The sequence below is a fragment of the Glycine soja genome, chromosome 4 (assembly GCF_004193775.1).
Source record: "Glycine soja cultivar W05 chromosome 4, ASM419377v2, whole genome shotgun sequence".
Taxonomy (NCBI): Eukaryota; Viridiplantae; Streptophyta; class Magnoliopsida; order Fabales; family Fabaceae; genus Glycine; species Glycine soja.
In genome coordinates, this window is record NC_041005.1 from 2,954,730 (window position 1) to 2,977,329 (window position 22,600).

The 22,600-nt window shown below is 31.9% G+C and overlaps 4 protein-coding genes across 4 annotated transcripts; 1 reads left to right on the forward strand and 3 right to left on the reverse strand.

Moving 5' to 3' along the window:
• The first annotated feature begins 1,990 nt into the window (after nucleotides 1-1,990).
• Nucleotides 1,991-5,452, forward strand: LOC114408062 (patatin-like protein 2). The gene is made up of 6 exons (XM_028371188.1): nucleotides 1,991-2,335; nucleotides 2,673-2,854; nucleotides 3,048-3,396; nucleotides 4,082-4,384; nucleotides 4,630-4,805; nucleotides 5,201-5,452. The coding sequence occupies exons 1-6, from the start codon at nucleotides 2,195-2,197 to the stop codon at nucleotides 5,292-5,294; spliced, it is 1,245 nt and encodes a 414-aa protein (XP_028226989.1). The 5' UTR covers nucleotides 1,991-2,194; the 3' UTR covers nucleotides 5,295-5,452.
• Nucleotides 5,453-8,267: 2,815 nt separating this feature from the next.
• On the reverse strand, nucleotides 8,268-9,493 carry LOC114408689 (probable carboxylesterase 2). The gene is made up of 2 exons (XM_028371820.1): nucleotides 8,475-9,493; nucleotides 8,268-8,439 (listed from the first exon to the last, which is right to left on the reverse strand). The coding sequence occupies exons 1-2, from the start codon at nucleotides 9,419-9,421 to the stop codon at nucleotides 8,430-8,432; spliced, it is 957 nt and encodes a 318-aa protein (XP_028227621.1). The 5' UTR covers nucleotides 9,422-9,493; the 3' UTR covers nucleotides 8,268-8,429.
• Nucleotides 9,494-11,923: 2,430 nt separating this feature from the next.
• Nucleotides 11,924-13,220, reverse strand: LOC114408690. The gene is made up of 2 exons (XM_028371821.1): nucleotides 13,036-13,220; nucleotides 11,924-12,541 (listed from the first exon to the last, which is right to left on the reverse strand). Exons 1-2 carry the CDS (start codon nucleotides 13,201-13,203, stop codon nucleotides 12,089-12,091), a joined length of 621 nt encoding a protein of 206 aa, XP_028227622.1. The 5' UTR covers nucleotides 13,204-13,220; the 3' UTR covers nucleotides 11,924-12,088.
• Nucleotides 13,221-14,742: 1,522 nt separating this feature from the next.
• Nucleotides 14,743-19,719, reverse strand: LOC114408691. Its single transcript, XM_028371823.1, has 7 exons — nucleotides 19,356-19,719; nucleotides 19,176-19,264; nucleotides 18,953-19,094; nucleotides 16,646-16,741; nucleotides 16,391-16,513; nucleotides 15,906-16,168; nucleotides 14,743-15,356 (listed from the first exon to the last, which is right to left on the reverse strand). Exons 1-7 carry the CDS (start codon nucleotides 19,492-19,494, stop codon nucleotides 15,246-15,248), a joined length of 963 nt encoding a protein of 320 aa, XP_028227624.1. The 5' UTR covers nucleotides 19,495-19,719; the 3' UTR covers nucleotides 14,743-15,245.
• Between the last annotated feature and the right edge of the window lie 2,881 nt (nucleotides 19,720-22,600).

Genomic DNA, 22,600 nt, shown 5'->3' on the forward strand with positions numbered 1-22,600 from the left:
ATAAATAAGAAATGAAATAGAGAGAAGGAATGATTCCTAATGTTTGTTTCTCTTTCTTCTAGTCTTTCTTCTATAAAGAATTTTATTCTCTTAGAATTTTTGTGTGTATTTTTCTTCTTTTCTCTTCTTTTATAGATGTAGTTCAGCGTCTAAGACACACTAAACTTCAAATCTTCAATTTGTTTCCTTGAACTTTTTACTTTGTTTTCCTGCCAATTATTCACCAAACACTATAAATTTACAAACTTTTGATACTTTTTACACAAAAACTTAATTGATGTTAAAATTTCAATTATTCACACAATAACAAAAAAATAAGAAAGAAAAATTAACAATTCCTATATAATTTAATTCCAAAATATACTTAGACATAATAGTTATTAGTATAACATACGTCACATACATACAGTGAAATATATGTTTTCCTCGCACCTGAAAGATTGTGTACTTCTTGATCATCCTAAGACTGACCTGATGCATGTTGATCCATTAGCTTCAAGGCTCTTCATGTTTGCATGTACACTTGAGTTTGAAGGGATGCATGTGTACACCTCAGTCATAAGATTGGTCAGGGTGTGTATTGATCCATCAACTTCAACTTCATGTTTACACATACACTTGAGTTTTAGGGGATGCATGTGTACCCCTCAGTCATAAGGTTGACCAGGGTGTGTATTGATCCATCAACTTCAAGGCTCTTCATGTTTGCACATACACTTGAGTTTGAGGGGATATATGTATACCCCTCGATCCTAAGGTTGATAAGGGTGTGTGTTGATCCATCAATTCCAACGTTTTTCATATTTGCACACTCAAGTCTAGCATGAGAGGTTGTGTATCCTCTCGTCTATCTATAAGGCAATCCGACTCATTGATTTAATATATGACTAACTTGTATTTGACCCAAACAAGATTTTCAATTAGTCTTTTAGTCCTATTTTATTCGATAATATCTTATTAAAATCTCATGTGGTACCGAAAATATGGTTTTCAATCATATTTTTTTTTATAAACCAAATGATTTATATTAACTGGTACGTGGTACCGAAAGTTTACATGTGGTATGTAGTCAAAATGACTACTATTAAGTATTAACAAAACCAGCCTTACAGAGACTAGCCTATGATTAGAGATACATGAATAAAAGCTTTATCAAAAATAGATCATAATGACAACCACCAATACCATGTACTAAGTAGTCCTTAACATATGAAAGCACCCTCCATATTAAGTAGAAAAGGATCCCTTAGCCAACACACACATGGGATAGCATTTATTCGATGCCAGCAAAATGCCAACGTCGACAACTTAATACCACTTCACCAACACCATAATAATACCTGTCCTTCCAATATAACAATCCCCCTCAATTGCCTGCATGCATAACCAGAATCACGTGTAAAAAACATTTTGGTCATATATACAGATATCTTGGATGTGTTTATCATATCTCATTCCCTAATCTTAGGAATAAGATATGATAAAATCCAATCAAAAGAAACCTCTATACAGGTTAGATCTTAGAATCAGGCAGATGACACACTAATGCATGTTCTAGCTAGACAGCTCTAATTAAACCTTAAAGGAACTCTAGACCGGAAAAAGATTACAAAATTAAAAACCAAAGTTCGATAGGGATGTCACTAAAGTTTTTTCTTAGAAATTAAAATTGATGCACAAATGATCATTCAATTGTTAGATTTTACGTGAGGAGAAGCCGAATGTCACGATCCACTCATTTGTGAACCACATTCGCGGAAATTGTTCGTGGGATGTAAGTCTAACTCTAATTAAGACGAAGTTTGGACCATAGAATATTCAACTCGGGCCCTTAATTGACATGACATGGTTCGGATATTGGAGACATTCAACACTTTTACCAAGCCAGATACTGAACATCACGCTGTCGCATTTGAACTATACCCTTGCACGCATATATAACATCAAAATTCCCCTATAAATAGGACCTTAGAGAAAGCCATCAAACAACAACGAAAAACTTGAATCTACTATCTAGCTTTCTTTAACACTTCCTTTGTAATCGCAAGTTTTCCACTGTGCCAACAATTCTTAAGCTTTCAACTTTTCTTTGGCTTCCCTTGGAAAAAAGAAAACAAAAACAGAATCAAACGTGTACAGATCACTAACTTTCAACTTTCCAAATATTCAGTGAGTAACTTTGTGATTTATATATATGGAGAGAACATTGTCATCCCTTCTACAGATTCAGCCTCCAACCTATGGAAACTTAGTCACTATTCTCAGCATCGACGGAGGTGGTATCAGGGGCATTATCCCCGCAACTATTCTTGCTTTCCTTGAAGCGCAACTTCAGGTAGGTATATGCATCTATTTACATCAATGGGCTTTGATTTACCATATAGGCATACGTACAGTTTTTTTTGCGTATTAAAAAGAGGCATTAAACCAAATTATAAGTTGTTTGAAGTAAAAATGGATATTTAAAACCAAATATACAGCCACCAATTCTTTTCTACACCATCAGTTTCTTAAAAATATATAATTAAAAACAAAACACTGATAATTAGCATTTTCCTGTCTATATTCGTGGAAAGAAAACGTCAAGAATCATGGATAAAGCACATTATCTTATAAGTTAATTATAACTTAATGTGGTCTGTTAATTAATAATTAACGATCTATACATGCAGGAGTTGGACGGTGAGGATGCAAGGCTTGCAGACTATTTTGATGTGATTGCAGGAACAAGCACAGGAGGTATTGTAACAGCTATGTTAACTGCTCCAAATGATAATCAGCGTCCTCTATTTGCTGCCAAGGATATCAAGCCCTTTTACTTGGAACATTGCCCAAAGATTTTCCCACAACACAGGTATATTTAAATTGTATATTCTTTTTATATAGAACAAAAGAAATTTTATTAAAAACCAGACAATAGAGAGACATATATATATGTATATATATCCTCATCCCTTTAATTAACAGTAAATTAATGACAATTTTTAACTTTTGTATATCACGTTTCATTGACACACAATAGTTTAACTTGTACTCATTGAACACAGTGGCTTGTGGGGATCGGTAGGAAAGTTGTTGAGATCATTGGGAGGACCGAAATACAATGGAAAATACCTTCAAGAAGTGGTGAGAGAGAAAGTAGGGGAGACACGTTTGCATGAAACGCTGACCAATATAGTGATTCCCACCTTTGACATCAAGACATTGCAACCAATCATTTTCTCCTCTTACCAAATAAAGAGGTCTCCTTGCTTGGATGCTCGACTCTCCGACATATGCATCAGCACTTCTGCCGCACCTACTTATCTTCCAGCCTACCACTTCAACAACAAAGATTCAGAAGGGAACATGCACCAATTCAACCTTATTGACGGTGGCGTTTGTGCTAATAATCCGGTACTTACAAATACCTCTAACTCTTTCTTTTTTTTTAATATATATTTAAGAAAAATTTTTGTGCCTTGATGACTTGTTGGTCATGGATTCGAATCCGGAAACAGCCTCTTTGCATATGCAAGGATAAGGCTGCGTACAACATCCCTCTCCCATACTTTCGCATAGCGAAGAGCCTCTCGGGTACGAAGTTTTATATATTTAAGGAATTTTAGTCCATTTAAATTATGTTGTTTTTACTTTTTCGTAGTGTTTTGTAGAAGAAATACAATGAAGAGAAGCATTTCTTTTTTTTATAAGTTTGTGTTATTTAGTCCAATTTTAAAAAAGGAAAAGAGAACGAAAATAGAGAGGACTAAAGTTCTTTCTCATCTAATTACTATTTTTCTTCTCCTCTATTAAAATCTCCATCGTCCCTTATTTTTCTTTGAACCAAACAGAACCTTTATATTCAATAAATATATTATATTTTTATTTTCTAATATATATATATATACATATATATATATATATATATTTAAACTTGTTTTTTTACAATGAAAACAACAAAAATCAAATTTAAGACCTCATATAAATTACTTTAACTTTTCACCACGATTCGACCCCAGTGTTTTGGCCTTTATTTAAACTATTTAGTATGTATTGTTAACATCACTGATTATTTGTTTCTGGGAACTTCGTGATCCAGACTTTGGTGGCCATGAATCAAGTAACGAAGCAGATATTAAACGACAATCCGGACTTCTTTTCCATCAAGCCAATGGAATATGGTCGTTTTTTGATAATCTCTCTGGGCACTGGAACCCCTAAGAATGAACAGAAATTCAATGCACAAATGGCAGCAAAATGGGGTCTATTGGATTGGTTAACCAACAGTGGTTCTACTCCCTTGATTGATGTGTTTACTCAGTCCAGCGCAGATATGGTTGATTTTCATCTTGCTACCGTCACTCAAGCACTGCATTCCGAAAATAATTACCTTCGGATACAAGTAATTAAGCTATATATATAGCTCTATCTAATCTTTCTTCTTTGTGTTTATTTTGAAGAGAAATGGTTAGTAAGATTCTTTTCAATACAATTTTTATCATGTTTTCTGCTACTGTTTTTATTAGAAATTACTATGAAATTTTTTAGTCTTACTACTTCTTATTTGATGACCTTTCGATATTTCTGTACTCAAAAAAAGAAAAATAAACATTTTCCTTTAATTTGGGAAATTCAATCAACGTGCAGGATGATACATTGACCGGTACAGACTATTCAGTTGATATTGCGACGAAAGAGAATTTGGAAAAACTTAGCCAAATTGGTGAGAGGTTGTTAAAGAAACCAGTATCTCAGATCAATTTGGAGGATGGTCTGTTTGAGCCGGTAGGAAATGGGGAGACCAATGAAGATGCTCTCAAAAGGTAAGGTTATAATTGTTAATTAATGGCTCATTCAGTGACTATGCCTAATATTGTATTATTATTTATTTTTTTCAAATCAGAAAATCTTTTTTTTATTTCCTAACACTTCAACCCAAGACAAAAAAACAAAATACATGAGGAAAAGTGCATGATGCATGTATCACATAGGCTAGAGATACTGAGTTTTAATTCCTAACACTTCAACCCAAGACAAAAAAAAAGCATACATGATGAAAATCCTGTCCAAAATGAAAACTTAGCATTACCCACAGAAATAATCCCAACAAATATATGACAGCAAAGCAATCTTCGGAGAAAGCTACCGCATTCATATTCTTTGCCAGACTTATATTATGCATAAGTAAAATTAATATTGTTGTTGTTAATCTTTGTAGGTTTGCAAAAATACTTTTGAAAGAGAGGAGGCTCCGAGAATTGAAATCCCCTCACACTAAGAAGGTCCCAAGCCACTTTGCTCATGAAGTCTGAGTTTCCTTTCTCAAGCTACGTTTGAGAGTCCTTCTATTCAATAAAAATTAATTGTCAAGTTTGTGTATTTTTTGTAAGAAAAAAACAAATTCTTTTTTTTACAAACAAAATTATAAATTCTTTTATGTTTATGATATCAAATGAATATATCATGTATTGGTGGCAAAAAAAATGCATAATAATCTGAATGAAAATTGCATCCAAGTGTTGCAATAGTAAAAGTTGTGAATCTCTCTATTTTTTTGGTTTTTCAAGCTCTTACACTCACTATAATGGTGTATAGAAATCTTGAATGTGGAGCTCAAGGACCAACAATTAATATAAATAAGCATTTTATCATTAAAAATATATTTAATAGTTATTATCACTGCTATAATCAGTATTAAAAAATCTGACCTTTCATATTCAAAACATTTGAACCATTAAGTAAATTTAAACACGATTTTAAAAAAAGTGCTACATTTTCTCACTTAGTTCAAGTGTTTGACCCGCTAACCTAAATGAGTCAACTGAAAACTTTATTAAGAAATTATTATGTAAATCGCAGTAACAACTCCTTTAGGGCAACTATTATCATTCGTGTATTGCAACATACTTAATCTCTCAATTTATATTTGGAATAAATTACACTGATCATCTTTAATGAAATTAGATAAATTTTTCTTATTTTTTTACATTTGTAATAATCTCCCTTATAACTTATGAGGGATCATGTATAATATTTTTCAAACAATTAATAGAGTTAGTATATATAATGTATAAGGAGATGTTAGGTATATCTTCAAAAATTAAGGAGGTTAGTGTGAGTAAATAAAAAAAGGAAAAGTTTGAGTAATTTAACAAAATCTTAGAAGCAATCAGTGTAATTTATTCTATATTTATTTACTATGGAGAGGCTTTGGACAAATAAAAATATGTATTAAGAGACTTCAAAAATCAAAAGATGCTATAGTACGTAGAGTTAGTTAAGATTAGTTACAACAAATGTTATTATAAATATTAAAAAACAGAAGAAAAAAAATGTATAATTTTACAAAACTTTAGAGATAATTAGTGATTTACTCTGAGCTTTATTGGTTCAGATAGGTTCAGATAAGACTTATGAACCCTAGTTGATAGGATAGCAATAAATTTGATCCAAAGAATTATGTTTTTGCTATTTATACCTCCTATTTACTAAGTAGTTTATGATAGTAATAATAAAATCTTCTAAAAGTTACTTCCCAAAATAGGTATGTTTACGGAAAGTAATTTCTAGTAGCATTAAAAGAAGTCAAACACGGTATCGATGAACAAACGCAACACAATGACATACCTTTGGATAAAGTAATTGTCACAATGATTTATTGATGAAAATGCAACATATATAGTATGTTCCAACGTACAATATTATGTATATAATTGGTGAAATATGCATACCACCACATTGATAGAGAAAAAACGCACAATATCAATATCGAATTTTGATGAAAACATTGTACTCAATGTAGGAAATGAAAATATGTTGAAATTTTAATATTTTTATAGAGAGGAAAAATAGGACAGAAAATATACGTAATGGTTTTAACGAATAATGAAGATGCTGTGTAAAATTAGAGTTAAAGAATAATAAAGATGTGGAGCAAAATTAGGATTAAAAGAATAATGAATATGGATGGTAAAAAAAATAGAGAAGGCAGGTACAGAAATAGACAGGAATTTTATTATTTTTATACAAAATGATATTTTTTACAATAAAAAATATAAAAAAGGGGGGCATACTTAGTAAGTTGAGAAGTGAATAGTAAAAGTGAAAAATTATTTGAGTTGTAAGTTGTAACAGCATATTTTGGGCTATTATTCTGAAGACCGAGGATTGAACTTGTGGTATACGGGCTCTTAATGGACTGTATTAACGTAACTGCAATACTAGCACATACAAGTCGTTCTTCACGTTTTTCAGAGCTAAGATGCTCAAAAAGATATGCTCAAATAGTTCCAATGCCTTCTTATTTTATTTCTTATTCTTTTTTTTATTTTCCTTGCTCATGGAAATGTTGTCTCAAATCATTTTTTTTTAATCCGCTAAGATAAGTCTAGTAGTGAAGGGTTGAAATAGATGCATAGGAATTTAAGTTTGTTCTTCATTGCTATTATGCATTGTTTTTTATAGTTGTATTCATGAAAGGATAATTGTAAAGATTTACTTACTTTTTATATCAAAAAATCGATTCCATCTTGTTTCCTTTCTATTTTTTTTTTCTTTTTTCCTCATCATCTCACTTATTAGTTTTTATATTTTCTTGAAATTGTTTAAAATTTTGTGAAATGAAATAACCTGACTAATTGTTTAGTAATTTGCTTCCTATTTTATTTTCTCAAATAATGGAATAAAAACTTAAAATTTTTCTCCACTTTTATCAAAGAATATTCTAATAATAATTATAATTTTATCTATTGTATGGCATTCTATTTGGCAGGTCACTGGATATCCTAATGTGGCCTCAGTCATCAAATTATGGCATTACAGTGTACAGATAAATGGCAACTCTTGGTTCAAACTTCAAACAGTATTGTGTGATAAAATTATTTTTTTTAATATTATTTGTTATCCAAACAAAAGTTATGTTACTACAAAACTCCCGTTTCCGTAAATTCACGTTGATTCAAAATTAATTTTACAAATATATTAATATATATATCCAAACGCACACTAATAAGATGCTTGTGCTCAATATGACATTATCCTCACATGGATTTAGTAAAATGTAGAAATATACTCTGCCAATTGGCTCTCTGCTCTGGTGAAATGATTCCTAATTTCCTTGGCACTTTTGACATGTTAACAGAAATTGCGTGCCTTCACCACGAATTTTTGCTTCATAATGTGTAAACTAAAAATTGATGACCAAGCTGCATGCTACAGTTATCCGACCAGCCACTATGATTCTTTCCATATTAAAATTTAAGTTTAAGCACGGATAATAACATAAATTAACAAAGCCTACAAATAAATTCATTTTATAGAAAATACAACACAGCCAGGTATATTAATAAAGCTCACGACAGTAATTATAAACAGGGAAGCAAAACAAGTTTTACGGATTTCCAACAGTGAAATAAAAGAAGAGGCTTCCTAACCATTGTTCAATTTTATTAATGCATCCACACACAACACAATGATGACAGTAAACATGCATTCAGTGTTCATTAATGAAATCAGCGATGCGTTTAATCAAACTCTTGGCTTTGTCGCAATCAGGGTTGAAGATGTGAAACACATGATCCTCCCCTGGAGTCTCGTAGAACTCAGCAATTCCTTTCCAGCCGCAGTTGCTCAACCTTTTGTGATAAAGCTCCCCCCTTTCCCTCAGTATGTCTTTCTCCGCAACAGTAACAAGAACCCTATCGCCAGCAACCCCTTCAATACCCGGAGCCTCCTCCACAAAAGGGTTAATCAAAGGGTCATCGTTCCCTTTATCCGAAGGACAAACAAAACTCCACCACTTATCCACCATCTTCTTCCTCTCCGGATCCGTAATCTCCACTCCAATTGCTTCCTTTCCCCAGAAATAAGGGTTCACCATGATGAGACCCGCAACCTTGAAATCGAAATCATCATTTGTTGGAACATTATTATTCAACTTCAAGGCCGTGTAGTGTCCCATGTTGGCACCTGCGCTGTCCCCTGCTAGGAAGACTCTGTCAAAATCAACGTTGTCCCTGATCCAATCTTCTTGATGGTGTTTAGCATTAGAAGCGGCCCATTGTATCGCGGACCAGGAATCTTGGTACGCGGTGGGAAGAGGGTGCTCTGGTGCGAGCCTGTAATTGACGGAGAGAGCGACAACGTTGGCCTCGGCGACGAGGTTGTTGAGGGAGGTGTGGTAAAGAGGGTCGGAGGCGGAGGAGATGCAGAAGGCGCCGCCGTGGAAGTAAAGAAGTAAAGGGAGCTTGGCGGTTTTGGGGGTGGAATTTGGACGGTAGAGCCTGGCTGTGACGCCGGTTTCGGGGACGATAAGGATGTCTTTGGAAACAACATCGGTGTCGGAATCGAGGCCCGCGGGAACAACTTGGGTGCCGTCTTTGTGCACTCGAAGGTAAGGAGGAACATCCACCGAGATTTCCAAGTTGCTTGGAGCCTCCATATAATAAGGAAAAGGACTTTCGCTCTCTATGCAGTGCAGTGTCCACTCGCATAGACAACAACCAATCTTTTTTTTGTTTAATATATACAGTGCACGTTATCTTCCGCCGCCCTCAATTTTTAAGCATAAACACTTTAATTATCAATTACAATTAAGAAAGTTATTTATAATTAATTTATCACAAAATAATTTATAATAAAAAATAGTTAATAATTTATAATTAATTTTTTTAGTAAGAATTAAAAAATAATTAAAATATAAATTACAGAAATTTAAAACATCAATTTCAAATAATAGGAAATACAAAAAAATTAAAATATAAGATGACTTTTAAAATATAGGAACTAAAAAATATAAATTATAAAATTATAATAAATAAATGAGTAATTAAACCTTAATTCTTCCTTAAACTTTTTATGACAAAAAACTTATACGATATTTATCTTGAAAGCCTACACAAATTTTATACAAACCTTGATATAAATTTAAATGTGTGAAAGACATATAAAAAATCATTTTTATTATCATTGATAAAGAATATTCAAGATAAAATTCACGAATTTCTTAAAAATTAAAAATAAAATATAACATATTAAAAAATAATTAATTAGAAACAAATAACAGTGTATTGCATGATTGATTATACATAGGCATTATTGAAGCTATAAAAGTTGAGACATACCTCTTAAAAAATATCACTTGGCATCTCATTATTTTTTCACATTACTTTGACTTTCTTTAATCTATATAATTAACTACGAAATAGATTAGGGGAAATTTAAATTAATGAGAAGAATATACAATATTCTACTATTCTATAAATTATTTAAAAAATGTATAAGATAAAGAAATATCAAATACATAAATTTTATTTAAGATCAGGAGACAATATTAATAATAAAATGCATGTATCCTAAAAGTTATTAGAATGATTGATTTGGCATGCTTAATTTGTTTATTATGGAATCGTAGTCCCTCTTCTGTACTCTTCTTATTCGCCGGAAGGTAGGGCCATCGTTGATCCATGGGCTCATACAAAAATGTGAACCTTTTACTTTGTGGCTTTTGAGTTTTGACTTTTAATTTGGAGCTGTCTGAGCGTGATGAAATAAGCCACAAAGAAATTTGATGCATTTTATTTTTCTATAGACTCGTGATTCATGAATCTTGTTAATGGTTATACTGATTCATAATTTCATACGCTCACGGCTCACCTAACAACGACAGCATATTAAAGAGCGGAAACGAATAAATTGCGGGGAAAAAATAACCGAAATAGGAAGAATAAATGAGCATTATTTTAAGTAAATTCTGCAAAACAATGTTGGCAATACTCCAAATAAACTCTTAGGTTATAAATTTAAATTCTGATTTTTAATGCAATAATATTCTTTTTTTCTTCTCAAAACACTTTTTATTATTATTTAATGCTTCTTTTATATATTTTTTAATTTTAAAAGTTATTAATTATTTTTTAATATTTCTTTTACCTTAAAATTATGTTTTGTTTCTTTAAATCTCAAATTTTATTTTTTATATTAATTTTATTTTTCATCTAAAAAGCTATTTATTTATGCTCTTATTTTTTATAATTTTGAAGAGGTTATTATTTTTTCCTTATATTTAAATTACATACATTTCGCTTATTTAATTAAATTATATATATATATATATATATTCACAATTTAAAAAGGGTTATATATTTTTTAATTTTACTAAAATTAAAAAAAAAAACATTTATATACTACACAATATATTTGTTGAGTTTTCAAATTTTGGATGGAAAAGTTCAATTCCTTATCTAGCATATGAGAATTAATGTTTTTAACCTTTCGGGTCTGAATTCAACCGAGCCTTGTGTAGGCTAATTTTGTAGATGGATGCAACCAAGCTTATTAAGTACTTTGTTGTCAAGCATATGAGAATTATATTATTAATATTTTATATTTCATTCTAAGCAAATGACCATGTTGTAGCATGTATGTGCATTTATTAATAGGAGAAAGTATATCCAATGTTTAACAGGTGATTAACTTAAGTATATACCATGCTAGTTTATCGGCAATTCAGCATCATTATGAAATCAACTTCCCCTTCCGCTTTGTTAGCTCTGAGATAAATGGCAACTTTTAATGATTGTACTGATGACGCTCTCATTTATTTACATACCAAGAAATTAGTTGAAGGTACTATTTGCTTGATTCAGTTAATAGAATGATTAATTAAAAAAATAGTTCGTGTCAAAGTTTGTCGGTCGGTCTCACCTTCTATGTCAGAACTGCAACACAATGTTCCTCGTGTTTTTGTTGAAAATTTCATGTTATAGCAAAGCTCTGAAAACTGATACCTGCTGTCGTGTGTTATGGAATAATAATATAAGAGTTCTTTATTATAAAAGTGCATTATACCTTTCAATACTGATTACTCTATGTGGCTGTTACAGTTCCTGAAAAGAAAGATAAAATAAAAGTACTAACTTATCTCAGGTAAAAAATGGTTAAAAAACCTCATAAAACATAATTATATAGTGTAATTAATCATATGCTTCAAGATGGTTGATACAATTTTTTAGTTACACAAATCATATCTTTATAAAGTTGTTTAACCTATCTTTACTTGAGATAAGTTAAACAATCCTATAAAGTAACATAAGGTGAACAAATAGATTCATGGTTTCTTAATAGTTGGTTGCATTTTACGCGACAACCATGACTCAGAAGGTGACATGGGCAGTGGTGGAAGCAACACAGCTCTGCGGCAGAGACCAAAAGGCCATCCCTGGCAATGACAAAACTCCTGAATCACTGAGCGCCTCCAATATTTAGACAAGTCAAGTTCGTTCAAGCTTGAACACCGTGAAAGGTTTGTCTTCACAGAATAGAATGCTTCCCCACTTGGCGAACTTGAACAGCGTGAGAAACAACTTTTAACTGACAAAAACTCTTCTCCTTCACCACTTTCTTCATCACCCTTCACCACCTTTTCTTCTGGTGCCACTGCCTGAGTGAAATAAAGTTCTTTCGTTGCAGGAGAATATACCCAGGAAAAGCTGTGTCTCAAGACACTTGGCTTGTGCTTTTGTTTCTCCATGTTTCGGCTTATCACTGCTGAGATAAACAACTGGGAAAGCAGATGAAAACAAAAGAACATTCATATTGACCTTCAATTTGTGAAAAATTAAGAGTCTAAAACAATTTGATTATTGACTAGTTAAGTGAATTTAGTTTCATGTAGAGTCATCCAAAATCACATCGAAATACCAGTTAAACATTATTTTGGTTCAGGTTAACTGGTATTTCAAAATCACATTAAAACATTAATTAATGTTGAGTTTAGATAAATGTTCGTATGTTTTATCTCATATTGAGAATTGTTTTGAATTAAAATAATTTAATATAACTTTTCCTTTGAATCCAAAATTTAATACTAATATGAATAAAAACTTTTAAATATAAATCACTTTACTCTAAAAATCAACTATAATTAAAATAATGACAACAATAAAATTTTATCTCGTTAGGTGAGATTCATTACATTACATGAACCACAAGACATTCTTTGATACAGTCAAAAGTCAAAATTTCATAATTTTTTAAAAAAATAGAGATACTTACTTCTTGTTTCTCGTCAAAATCGCTCACTGGGCACTCATCCTCAAAACTTGAAGTTGAAAGCCGTGCTGCAAACGTTTGGCAACGGGAAAATACTTCCTTAAGAGTTGCCACAAGGTATTTGCATCTCTTGGGATGGTTTGGTGGCTCTTCATGGTAGAACACACCCATGTGGAAATTAATTCATCAATAATTGTCAGTTGGGAGCACATTTATATATATATATATATGGAACCATCAATTCGCTAGATTTGATGTTCGAATTTACCTGCTTAGTTGATAGTGGCCCAGCAGCGTACTGGTAGCACTAAAAAAGTTTTCTGTTCTTTAAGGTAAAGACAAAGTTAAAATGGCTTAAAGACATTTTAACTAATGGCTACAATATTCAATTTAGGATTCAAATGTTTATTTGACGACGGTTAAGTAATTTGGCTGTGAAATTTTTATGTGACACGTCTTTGTTTTTGGGCGTGTTATGTATGTCTGTGGTACACATAAGAAATGTCTCCACCAGGTAACCTTCAACGATTTGTTTATTTTTCTGAGTGTAGAGATAGTGCTTAATGAGTGTTACACTTTAAGTTAAAGTCATCGTTAACGAGACGTGCCACCGAATAAACACTGCTATTTGATAAATCGAATTGGATGGGTTATCCTCCAAATGAAGTTATATCGGGGAAAAAACGCAGAAAGGGACATGTTAAGCTAAATGACCCCTTGTGGTATGTCTTGAAACTGGCTTACATTCACATGGTACAAAGATGTTGTAAAAATGACTCATGAAAAAAGATGCTAGTAAAGAAAAGGATTTCGAGTAAAAGAAAAGAGAAAGTAAAATTATTTCAAAAATTTGATTCAACATTTCAACATAGTCTGCCTAGATGATTTGGGGGCAGTTTGAAACTCAATTTATGAGCTACAAAGCGTGAATATGGGCCAGAGAGGATGATACACTTTCCCTCGTTTAGTTGCTGTTTTCTTCCATTAGTGTTTGCCACTAGAAGTTAAACCGGTCAAGTATTGGACATTTTGTGAGTATTCTAAAAGTTTTAAATATAAGTTTCACATTAAATAAATAAGATGAAATAAAAAATAATTTGATTTTAAAATCAGAAAAATCATTTTATCTGAAAATCGTGGTATAAGTTTAAGACTTCGGATACCAGCTTCACTTAGTCAAACCTATCTTTTATAAATCACTTCTCTCTTTTTTCTTAATCCACTCTTATTGAAGTATACAGACCTTCCCGATAATTAAGCGCAGGGTGCATTGCGTAATTGGGGGTCTCTCACCATTTAAAATACCTTTCTTTTATGCGTTATAGTTGTGGCAAATATTAAAAGCAAAGTAAAAAGGTGAGATCGGCCAAAACTCATGTTGGACACTAGAATAGCAATAATGGCTGTTGAACAGTAAAGCCTAAGCAGCGTAAGTTGCAAACCAAACCTAAATAGAAATAACCAATGGATAGGCTTAAGAACCATATTTAACTCCAGCTGAAAAAAAGAAAAGTTTGAACATGACAATTTTTTAGTCCAATCCTAGCCCATTTTGATGGCTCTAGCCACAGTGCTATAACTAAAACGTTTTTCTTTTAGAGAAAAACTAAGAATGGAAAATGTAATCAGTTATTAATTACCTATTATGCTTGGTAGTATTTCAATCTTGAGTGGAAAATCTAGAGGATCGAGTTGACAAAATAAACTGGGTAACATAACTACTACGTGAGACATAGATAAACATTATATTATACACGTATAAATGTACGTATGATTATAATGTATAAAAGGAAAGGAAGCGGACAGAGAAGATTGATGATCATCATCAACATCACGAACAAGAATGATACTATGAGTAGGATTCTAAGTCCCACAGATACAATGAATTATGTTATCAGATAGCTTGCAACATCTTCATCAGTTAAAAGTCACATTTCCTCGGTGTTAGACCCGACCTTGGTGGAAAATCCTTGGCACGGAGGTCTGAGGTGAGTCTGTCAAAAACCTCATTTTGACCAAAACCAAGTCCTAAATGATCATTGGGAAAATTCTTTGCTCCCCAGTTCATTTCTTTTACAAAAAAAACATGTTGAAGAACAATGGTATATAATCCTCGAGCATGCAAAGGCTTTGATGAGCTAGCTTTGCGCCGTTGTGTAGTCTACAAGGTAGCTCTGGTTGATCTCGTTACATTTGGTGTTTGGTTATTTGACTCATGAACTAATAACTCCAGAGACCCACGGAACGATCACTGGTGCAGAAGGATGTGAATTTCGATATGATTCAGGATACTTATCCTTAAAATTTAATCGAGGTTTCTCAGCCTGGATTCAAAATATCAATTAGAGTATATTAGCCAGCGGGAGGAAAAATAAAGGGTTAATTAATTTTTTAGTCCCTCAACTTTTCTAAATTCTAATTTTTAGTCCCTCAAAATTTTTTATAAACTTAGTTTTTCATTAATTTTCCGTCAGCAATTTTAGTCCTTCTAAAAATGTTTGTCTATTTTTAGTTTCTTATTTATTTTTATTGCTCAAAATTAGTTCTTACTTTCCCAATTTTCAGCCCCTTGTTTATTTCATATTTGGGACTACTTTAGAGCAATAAAAATAATTGAGGAACTAAAAATGAGCAAAAAGTTTTAGAGGGACAAAAAATTAATGAAGCACTAAAAGTTGCCAAAAATATTTTGAGGGGTCAAAAATTATAATATGAAAAAGTTAAGGGACTAAAAACTTAATTAATCCAAAAATAAATGATCACAAGATGAAAATTTTCACACCAGACAAAATGTAAAACTCGATAGTCTTTTCTCAGACCACAGAGAATAGAAGTATCAAAAGCCATTATGCAAGTACATGAGAAGAGCTTACATATTTCAGCCAACATTCCTGATGTTTGTGCTGGTAGATATCTGGAGAATGACACCCAAACTCAGATGGGCAATAAACCCATATATTGCATTTCTTTTCCCCTTCTTTGGCATGTTTCGCATGATCCAAACAAGCCTGACAGCAATCAGCCGCACTATCTTTGTGGAAGGTAAGGCCCCATCTTACTGCAGCACCATCATAATCTGTGTGCAGTTCAGCATGGCACTCGGGTGAAACAGGTCTGCCAGGAAGGATCTCGTCCTCTGGAGAAAATGTATACTTGGTAAGTCCAAAGAATAAATTTCTGCAAGAAATAATATACATGCACACTACTTCCAGATTTTATCATGCATAATGCATTGTTCAATGATTCCTGGAAACCATTCAAGTGATGAATTTTCTACAAACCAATATTGCAGGTAGTGCATAAGGGGAAAACTACAACAGAAAAAAATGGATATTATGACTGAAGAAATTGATATTACCAAACTCCTCTGCACCCTCAGGTTTGTCGTCATGTTCTTCATTTGAAACTTGAGCAGGTATCCAGAGTCCAATCTCTTCACAGAGCACAGCCCAATTAGACTCCAAAACTCTTACTAGCATACCTAGGAAGTTGAAATAATATTATGTACAAGGCGTCAAAGATTTGTAAAGCATCCATTACCAGTTTGCACAGAGCATTATCTAAAAGCATCACACAATCTGTCACAGACACAACAGATAATCAATGATCATACCAGCTTCTTCATGGGGAATGGTTGAATTGGAAGTCCCCTTCACAAGAGCCGACTTGACCTCTTCCAGTTTTTCTTTGCGCCAACTCTCAACTACTTCTGTATTATTGAAAATGTAATATCACCGAAATGAGCAGAATGACTTATGTTACAGATAAGTTAGGAATACTTCCAAATTCTTTAAATTTTTCATTTAAATGACACCACCAAATTTAATGTCTAAAATAGTGTAGCTTACAGTAACTCATTAAACAAGGGGACTAGACTCATCATTCTTGGGATGAACCTTTTCCTCACCCCCCCCCCCCCCCCCCAGCCACATTTAGAAATGACTCATTATGCAGAACAATGGCCATGCTATGTTATGAGTCACCTTTATCTAAGCTGAGCCTTAAAATGACAATTAAATCGGAAGGTGGGCACAGGACCTTAGATCCAACATTATACACCCAAAGCAACCAAGACATTTTCAGCTGTTGATTTGCATCCCAAACAACCAAACAATTCAAACCCCCTTTACATTTAACATCACATCAGACAAACTGGTGGTCTCTATCTCTCCATGATTCAGGATGACAAATGACATATTTGAAATACTATTAAGTTATGTGATATTGTGATAGTTCATTTCATACTCTCAATTTGAGTGACTGAAAACTCAGTCAATGTCTGCACTTCTTACTCAATACACACACACACACACTCAGAGGGGGGGGGGGGGGGGGGGGGGGGATCAATTAAGTCACTTTGATCCCCTTCAATAACTCTATACTGGATAAATTTATCCCAAAACCTACCCTTGGATTGAAGGTTTCTATCATATAGAACATATCAACAAATCTTAAATTAATTCAAAGTTATTTGATAGTTGATACCTCATTAGCATGCATCAAAATTAAAACATTTACTTTTAAAATATATAAAAATAAGAACCATATAATTATATTTATATTCTTATTGTTGCTTAATTTTTAAAACATTGACACAAACAACTGAGGTTATTAAATTAATACATTCTAATTCAGTTATGATTTATCAGTTGGATAGGCAAAAATCATATTCTACATATGTTAATAAGTTATTGAAGGATGTAGGAGTGCACTTTGTGAGACACAGCTATAAAACCAGCAGTTGGTGGCTTTTGTCTTACATTGGTGTAAACTGATCTCTCAGCTTAAATTAACTGCAACATTTTCATGTTCCTGCCTTATTATCTCTAAAATTATAATACAATCTGCCATTCTCATTGATTAACATAACAAACAAAACAACTATAATTTAGCAAAGGACTTATTCTTGTTACAAAAGAGAGATGTATCAGCTTAAATTAACTGCAGCATTGGTGTAAACTGATCTCTCAGCTTAAATTAACTGCAACATTTTCATGTTCCTGCCTTATTATCTCTAAAATTATAATACAATCTGCCATTCTCATTGATTAACATAACAAACAAAACAACTATAATTTAGCAAAGGACTTATTCCTGTTACAAAAGAGAGATGTATCATGACAAGAACCTTAGGAGAGCCACACCACATAAGCTAGTTGTTGTAGTTGGAGAGCCCAAAGCCTTATATAAACTCCTCACCAGAATTCCCATACTTCCAATGTGCAATTCAAGTCCCATACCTTGCAATTGGATCCTAACATCCCAGCATGCTCTGCAGCCCCTACCCCTTGTGGGCTGGATGCGCACTAACCCTTTTACTATTCCCAGAAGAACACTACAATGCTAGCGTCACCACCGTGCTGCTAGTTTGCAGCTGAGACATGGCAAAAGGCTCTAATTCCAATTGATCAAAATCTTGGAGAGCCACACCACAAAAGTTAGTTGTTGTAGTTGGAGAGCCCAAAACCTTATAAACCCCTCACTAGAATCCCATTCTTCCAATGTGAGACTCAAGCCTCATACCTTACAATTGGATCCTAACACATTATATGGACCGACCTAGATTAATATGAGAAAACAGCAAGAACTTAAACGAAATTCCTTATCATCTAACTCTTAATCAGGAATAAAAGGTGAGACACAGCTATAAAACCAGCAGTTGGTGCACTTTCTGATAGTAATGAGGTGAGCACCCGACCACTGACAATCGCAATTGGTTGCAAAACTAAAAATTATGGTAAGGTGGCGGAAAATGCATTTTTATTACTGAAAAGCCAAATGCCAGAGTAACAATGCAAATCATACATATCCTATGCCAGCTTAGCTTGACTGTAAACACAATATTTAATAACTAGTGTTATCAATATACATGATGCTTCACAGAGATTCTTATCAGCAAAATTCACAAACATGCATTCACCTCGTTCCTTAGCAATATCTGTTCTACTGAAATTCAAGCTCCTTAGTCTCTGCAAGATCTCATCAATTATGTTCTGTTTCAAATGCCGGGGCAACTCAACTGCCACAGTTTCACTCGAAAATTCCCCTTCTAAAGCCTTCACCTACATGAGCAACGGTTTCAAAACATTAAACTTCAGCAAGAGAAGGTACAGTACAAACGGTTCACGCCTCTTAGTTCTTACCCACTTAATTAACTCCACAGGTTTAAATTCCCCGCGGATTTGGATTGATTGTTCCATTTTCCGAATCTGATCTGGGCTATACAACGCAACTGAAAAGGAAACCCTCATGCAGCAACCGTTATTATTACAATTACAATGAAGCATAAAGAGGAAATTGATTGATGTTAGTTAGTAACTTACCGTTGCGGGAAACGTTACCGGAGTAGATATAAAGAGAAGAATAGAGAGAGTGAAGAGCGTAGAGAGCAACGGCAATGTTGAAGAAGCAAACTAAGAGAGTGGTTTTCTTGTAGGAACAAACCCACTTCCCTCTCGCCATGTTCCCTCTCTCGCTCTCTTCTTCATCCCACCATTGCACGCTTCTTCTTTTGTTTAGAAAAGCCTCTTCTTTAGTACTTTAATCTGAGATCCAAGAATCGAAGCAAACCTCAAGTCACAATATGTGATTTGCTTTTGTTATTCCACCACGATTTTATTAATCAGCTTTTGAGGGTTGTGTAGTTTTCAGCCTAAGGTGGAGACATCGAACCAGGTTGGTTCTATCGTACGCTTTTTGTCTGAGGAAACACCAAATCATTTAGGTGATTTATTGATGATGGTCAAGCTATACTGCGCACCACATTTTCACTAACGTGCGCCTTAATTTTCATTTTTTTTACATGGTAGGAAAGTAAATATTAACTAAATCAAAGTCAGGTAATTTTTTTAATAAGTGATAATATATAAACACCTCTCTATAATTTTAGGGATGTGCTTTAACTTTGATTTTTAGACAAAATATCATTCAAATTAATATAATATAAAATAAAAATACAATTCGATTTGGTTCGATTTTAGTGTAACATTAAATTCAAATTGAACTAAATCAATTTCTTACCATTTAATTTAATTTTATTTGGTGGTTTTTTATATTTATAATATATTATCATAATTTAAAATCTATCAAACAATCTAACATAATTATTATGTTATAGTATTTTAAAAATGATTTTTTAATAAATTTTGTTTAACATATTTTACTTTAAAAATTATTATTTTTACTTTTATTTATCATTAATATAAAATGATATTACCAATTTTTTATAGCATAATATTAATCTGTGCTTCATTTGATATTTAATATTATTTTTTAACACTATTAACACATTTTTTGTATACAATAAGTAAAGTATACATCTTAATTATAAAACAAAGAAAAAATAATAAATCATATAATATTTATTATTAATTACCGTAATTAAAAATAATATAATTACAATATATGATTTGTTTGGTTTGATTCAATTTTTTATAACAATATTTAAAAATCGAACTAAACCTCAAAAAATAATTATAATTTTTTGTTTTAATGGCTTTCATTTAAGTTTTCTTTTTGTTTTTACTGTCAATTTAACTGTTTACAAACAATTTGATTTAGTTTTCAACACCCCTACTCTATATCTTACACTTGGCTCAAATAATATTTATTATTTCTTTCTATCTCTTTGCTTTTTTATTTTTATTTTGAGAAACGGACTCATTATTTCTTGAACCACAAGGTTAGCAATACAAGCAGGAACACAATTATAAAATATTTCAAACTAATGCACTTTCATTTTTATTAGCGTGCTTAGAACAATAAAAATAGGAAAAAGAAAAGCAATGCTGTTATTAACATAAATTCTCTACATTAAGAAAATATTTTATTTTAAGAGAAAATCTTATTCAATAATTATTGTCAAAATAAATGATTTAGATTAAAATACTCATTTAAGAAATAATTAAATTCTCACATGAGTGACATATTTCTACAAGATTTAACAAATAAAAATAATATATCTTTAAAACATTTCAATTATCCCACCACTTTTCTTTAAGATTGTCATTAACCAATCATAATTCCCACTATAAATTTTATGACTATTGTAACTACCAATATGATGATTACCGTCAATATCATTACAACCATTATCACCATCATAATTATTATTGTTATCGTTGCAATCAATACTATCATAATTTTTATGGATATGGTCGTCACTATCACAAACAAGGATGGATGCATGTTATCCATTACGAGGACAATTGTTTCCGCAAAATAATTTTTTTTACTTGAATATTTTAAATAAGTACTTCATTTGGAATGAAATATATATAAAAAAGTTAAATCAAAGAAAATTAGTTAATATCATTTGATTTTAATAATCTCAATAAAAAGTTAATTCTTTTTCTAAAGTATTCTCAACATTAATTAGTAGGACATAAAAAGAGATGATTGTTGAAAATAAAATTCCAATTAAATGAAAAATAGTTTGGAGATATTATCATTAAATACGAGAGAATTAGTTAAAATTTCCTTATATTTTAATCCAACACATCTTGAATTTTTTTTTTTACTCATATTCAGTCTAGAGGGAATATTGATTTTGTCACCATAAAAAAATAGATATTGTCCTTATAAGATGATTTTTTAAATAAAATAATGTAAAAAATAAAAAAAGAATAAATTAATACTAATTTTACTCATTTTATCCTTTTAAATTTATAAAAATTAAGATATTTTAGTTTTTTTATGATGAAATTGTATATTTTGTAAATGCTTGAACATTTTTTGTCAGTAAAAATATTATTTATTTTTTGTCCCCACTAAAAAATTTTCTTAGATTTGTTACTGACCACTACCATGATTCTCATTATAGAGGTAAGTTATTTACTATAAAGGTAAGTTATTTGTTAGAATTATTATAGTACAACAAAATGAAGAGTAATTGTTTTAAACTTCATTTTACACTTGATTAGGAGAGTTTAAAACATCAATCCAAATCCAAAGACAGTAGAATGGGTGGATGAGTTATAGTTTGTGTGCTTGAAGTTAAATGGGTATATTTTGAAAGGTAAATGGGTTCAAGCTTCTTGTTTTTAACGTTAATTCAATCTAAATATTTTAAAAAAGTGATTGTTTTGAATTTGTGCAATGCATTTTATTTTTCAGAATCAATGAAAGAGCTCCACCATTAAATTTGAGTATTTCCGGGGATATATGTCATCCATTCCTAACACCACAAATCCACAATCAGAGTGTGTTAATAAGGCATCTATAATCTGGACAACGGTATTCAAAATGTGAAAAATTACGCTAAAACAATTTGCCAAATTATGCGAAATGAATCTCTCGACTAAGAACACAGCTAAATGCATTCCAAATCACATATTGATGAGCAATGCCAAAAATGACTTCAATACACAAATATCATGTTATTACAGTACAAGCACATGTATAACAATTGGTTAATACCGTTTTACATTTTTCCCTACCCTTTTTCTTTATTATTTCCAGGCTAACCAATCAAATAGCCCAGATCCTCCCACGAAAAACTAATAAAAATAATTTGCATAAATACCCGAAGTGCATGCATTTCCTAAAGCTCATTTATATTGAAAAGGCT

What these genes read in the sequence shown, in the direction of transcription:
- LOC114408690 (XM_028371821.1), bottom strand. Translation starts at nt 13,203, where the DNA reads ATGGGTGTGTTCTACCATGAAGAGCCACCAAACCATCCCAAGAGATGC. An exon ending in ATTTTGACGAGAAACAAGAA is followed by an intron (nt 12,542 to 13,035) that starts GTAAGTATCTCT and finishes CTGCTTTCCCAG; the next exon opens with TTGTTTATCTCAGCAGTGAT.
- LOC114408689 (XM_028371820.1), bottom strand. Translation starts at nt 9,421, where the DNA reads ATGGAGGCTCCAAGCAACTTGGAAATCTCGGTGGATGTTCCTCCTTAC.
- LOC114408691 (XM_028371823.1), bottom strand. Translation starts at nt 19,494, where the DNA reads ATGGCGAGAGGGAAGTGGGTTTGTTCCTACAAGAAAACCACTCTCTTA. An exon ending in CTGTGGAGTTAATTAAGTGG is followed by an intron (nt 19,095 to 19,175) that starts GTAAGAACTAAG and finishes TTGCTCATGTAG; the next exon opens with GTGAAGGCTTTAGAAGGGGA. An exon ending in AGATATTGCTAAGGAACGAG is followed by an intron (nt 16,742 to 18,952) that starts GTGAATGCATGT and finishes TCAATAATACAG; the next exon opens with AAGTAGTTGAGAGTTGGCGC.
- LOC114408062 (XM_028371188.1), top strand. Translation starts at nt 2,195, where the DNA reads ATGGAGAGAACATTGTCATCCCTTCTACAGATTCAGCCTCCAACCTAT. An exon ending in TCCTTGAAGCGCAACTTCAG is followed by an intron (nt 2,336 to 2,672) that starts GTAGGTATATGC and finishes CTATACATGCAG; the next exon opens with GAGTTGGACGGTGAGGATGC. An exon ending in AAGATTTTCCCACAACACAG is followed by an intron (nt 2,855 to 3,047) that starts GTATATTTAAAT and finishes CATTGAACACAG; the next exon opens with TGGCTTGTGGGGATCGGTAG.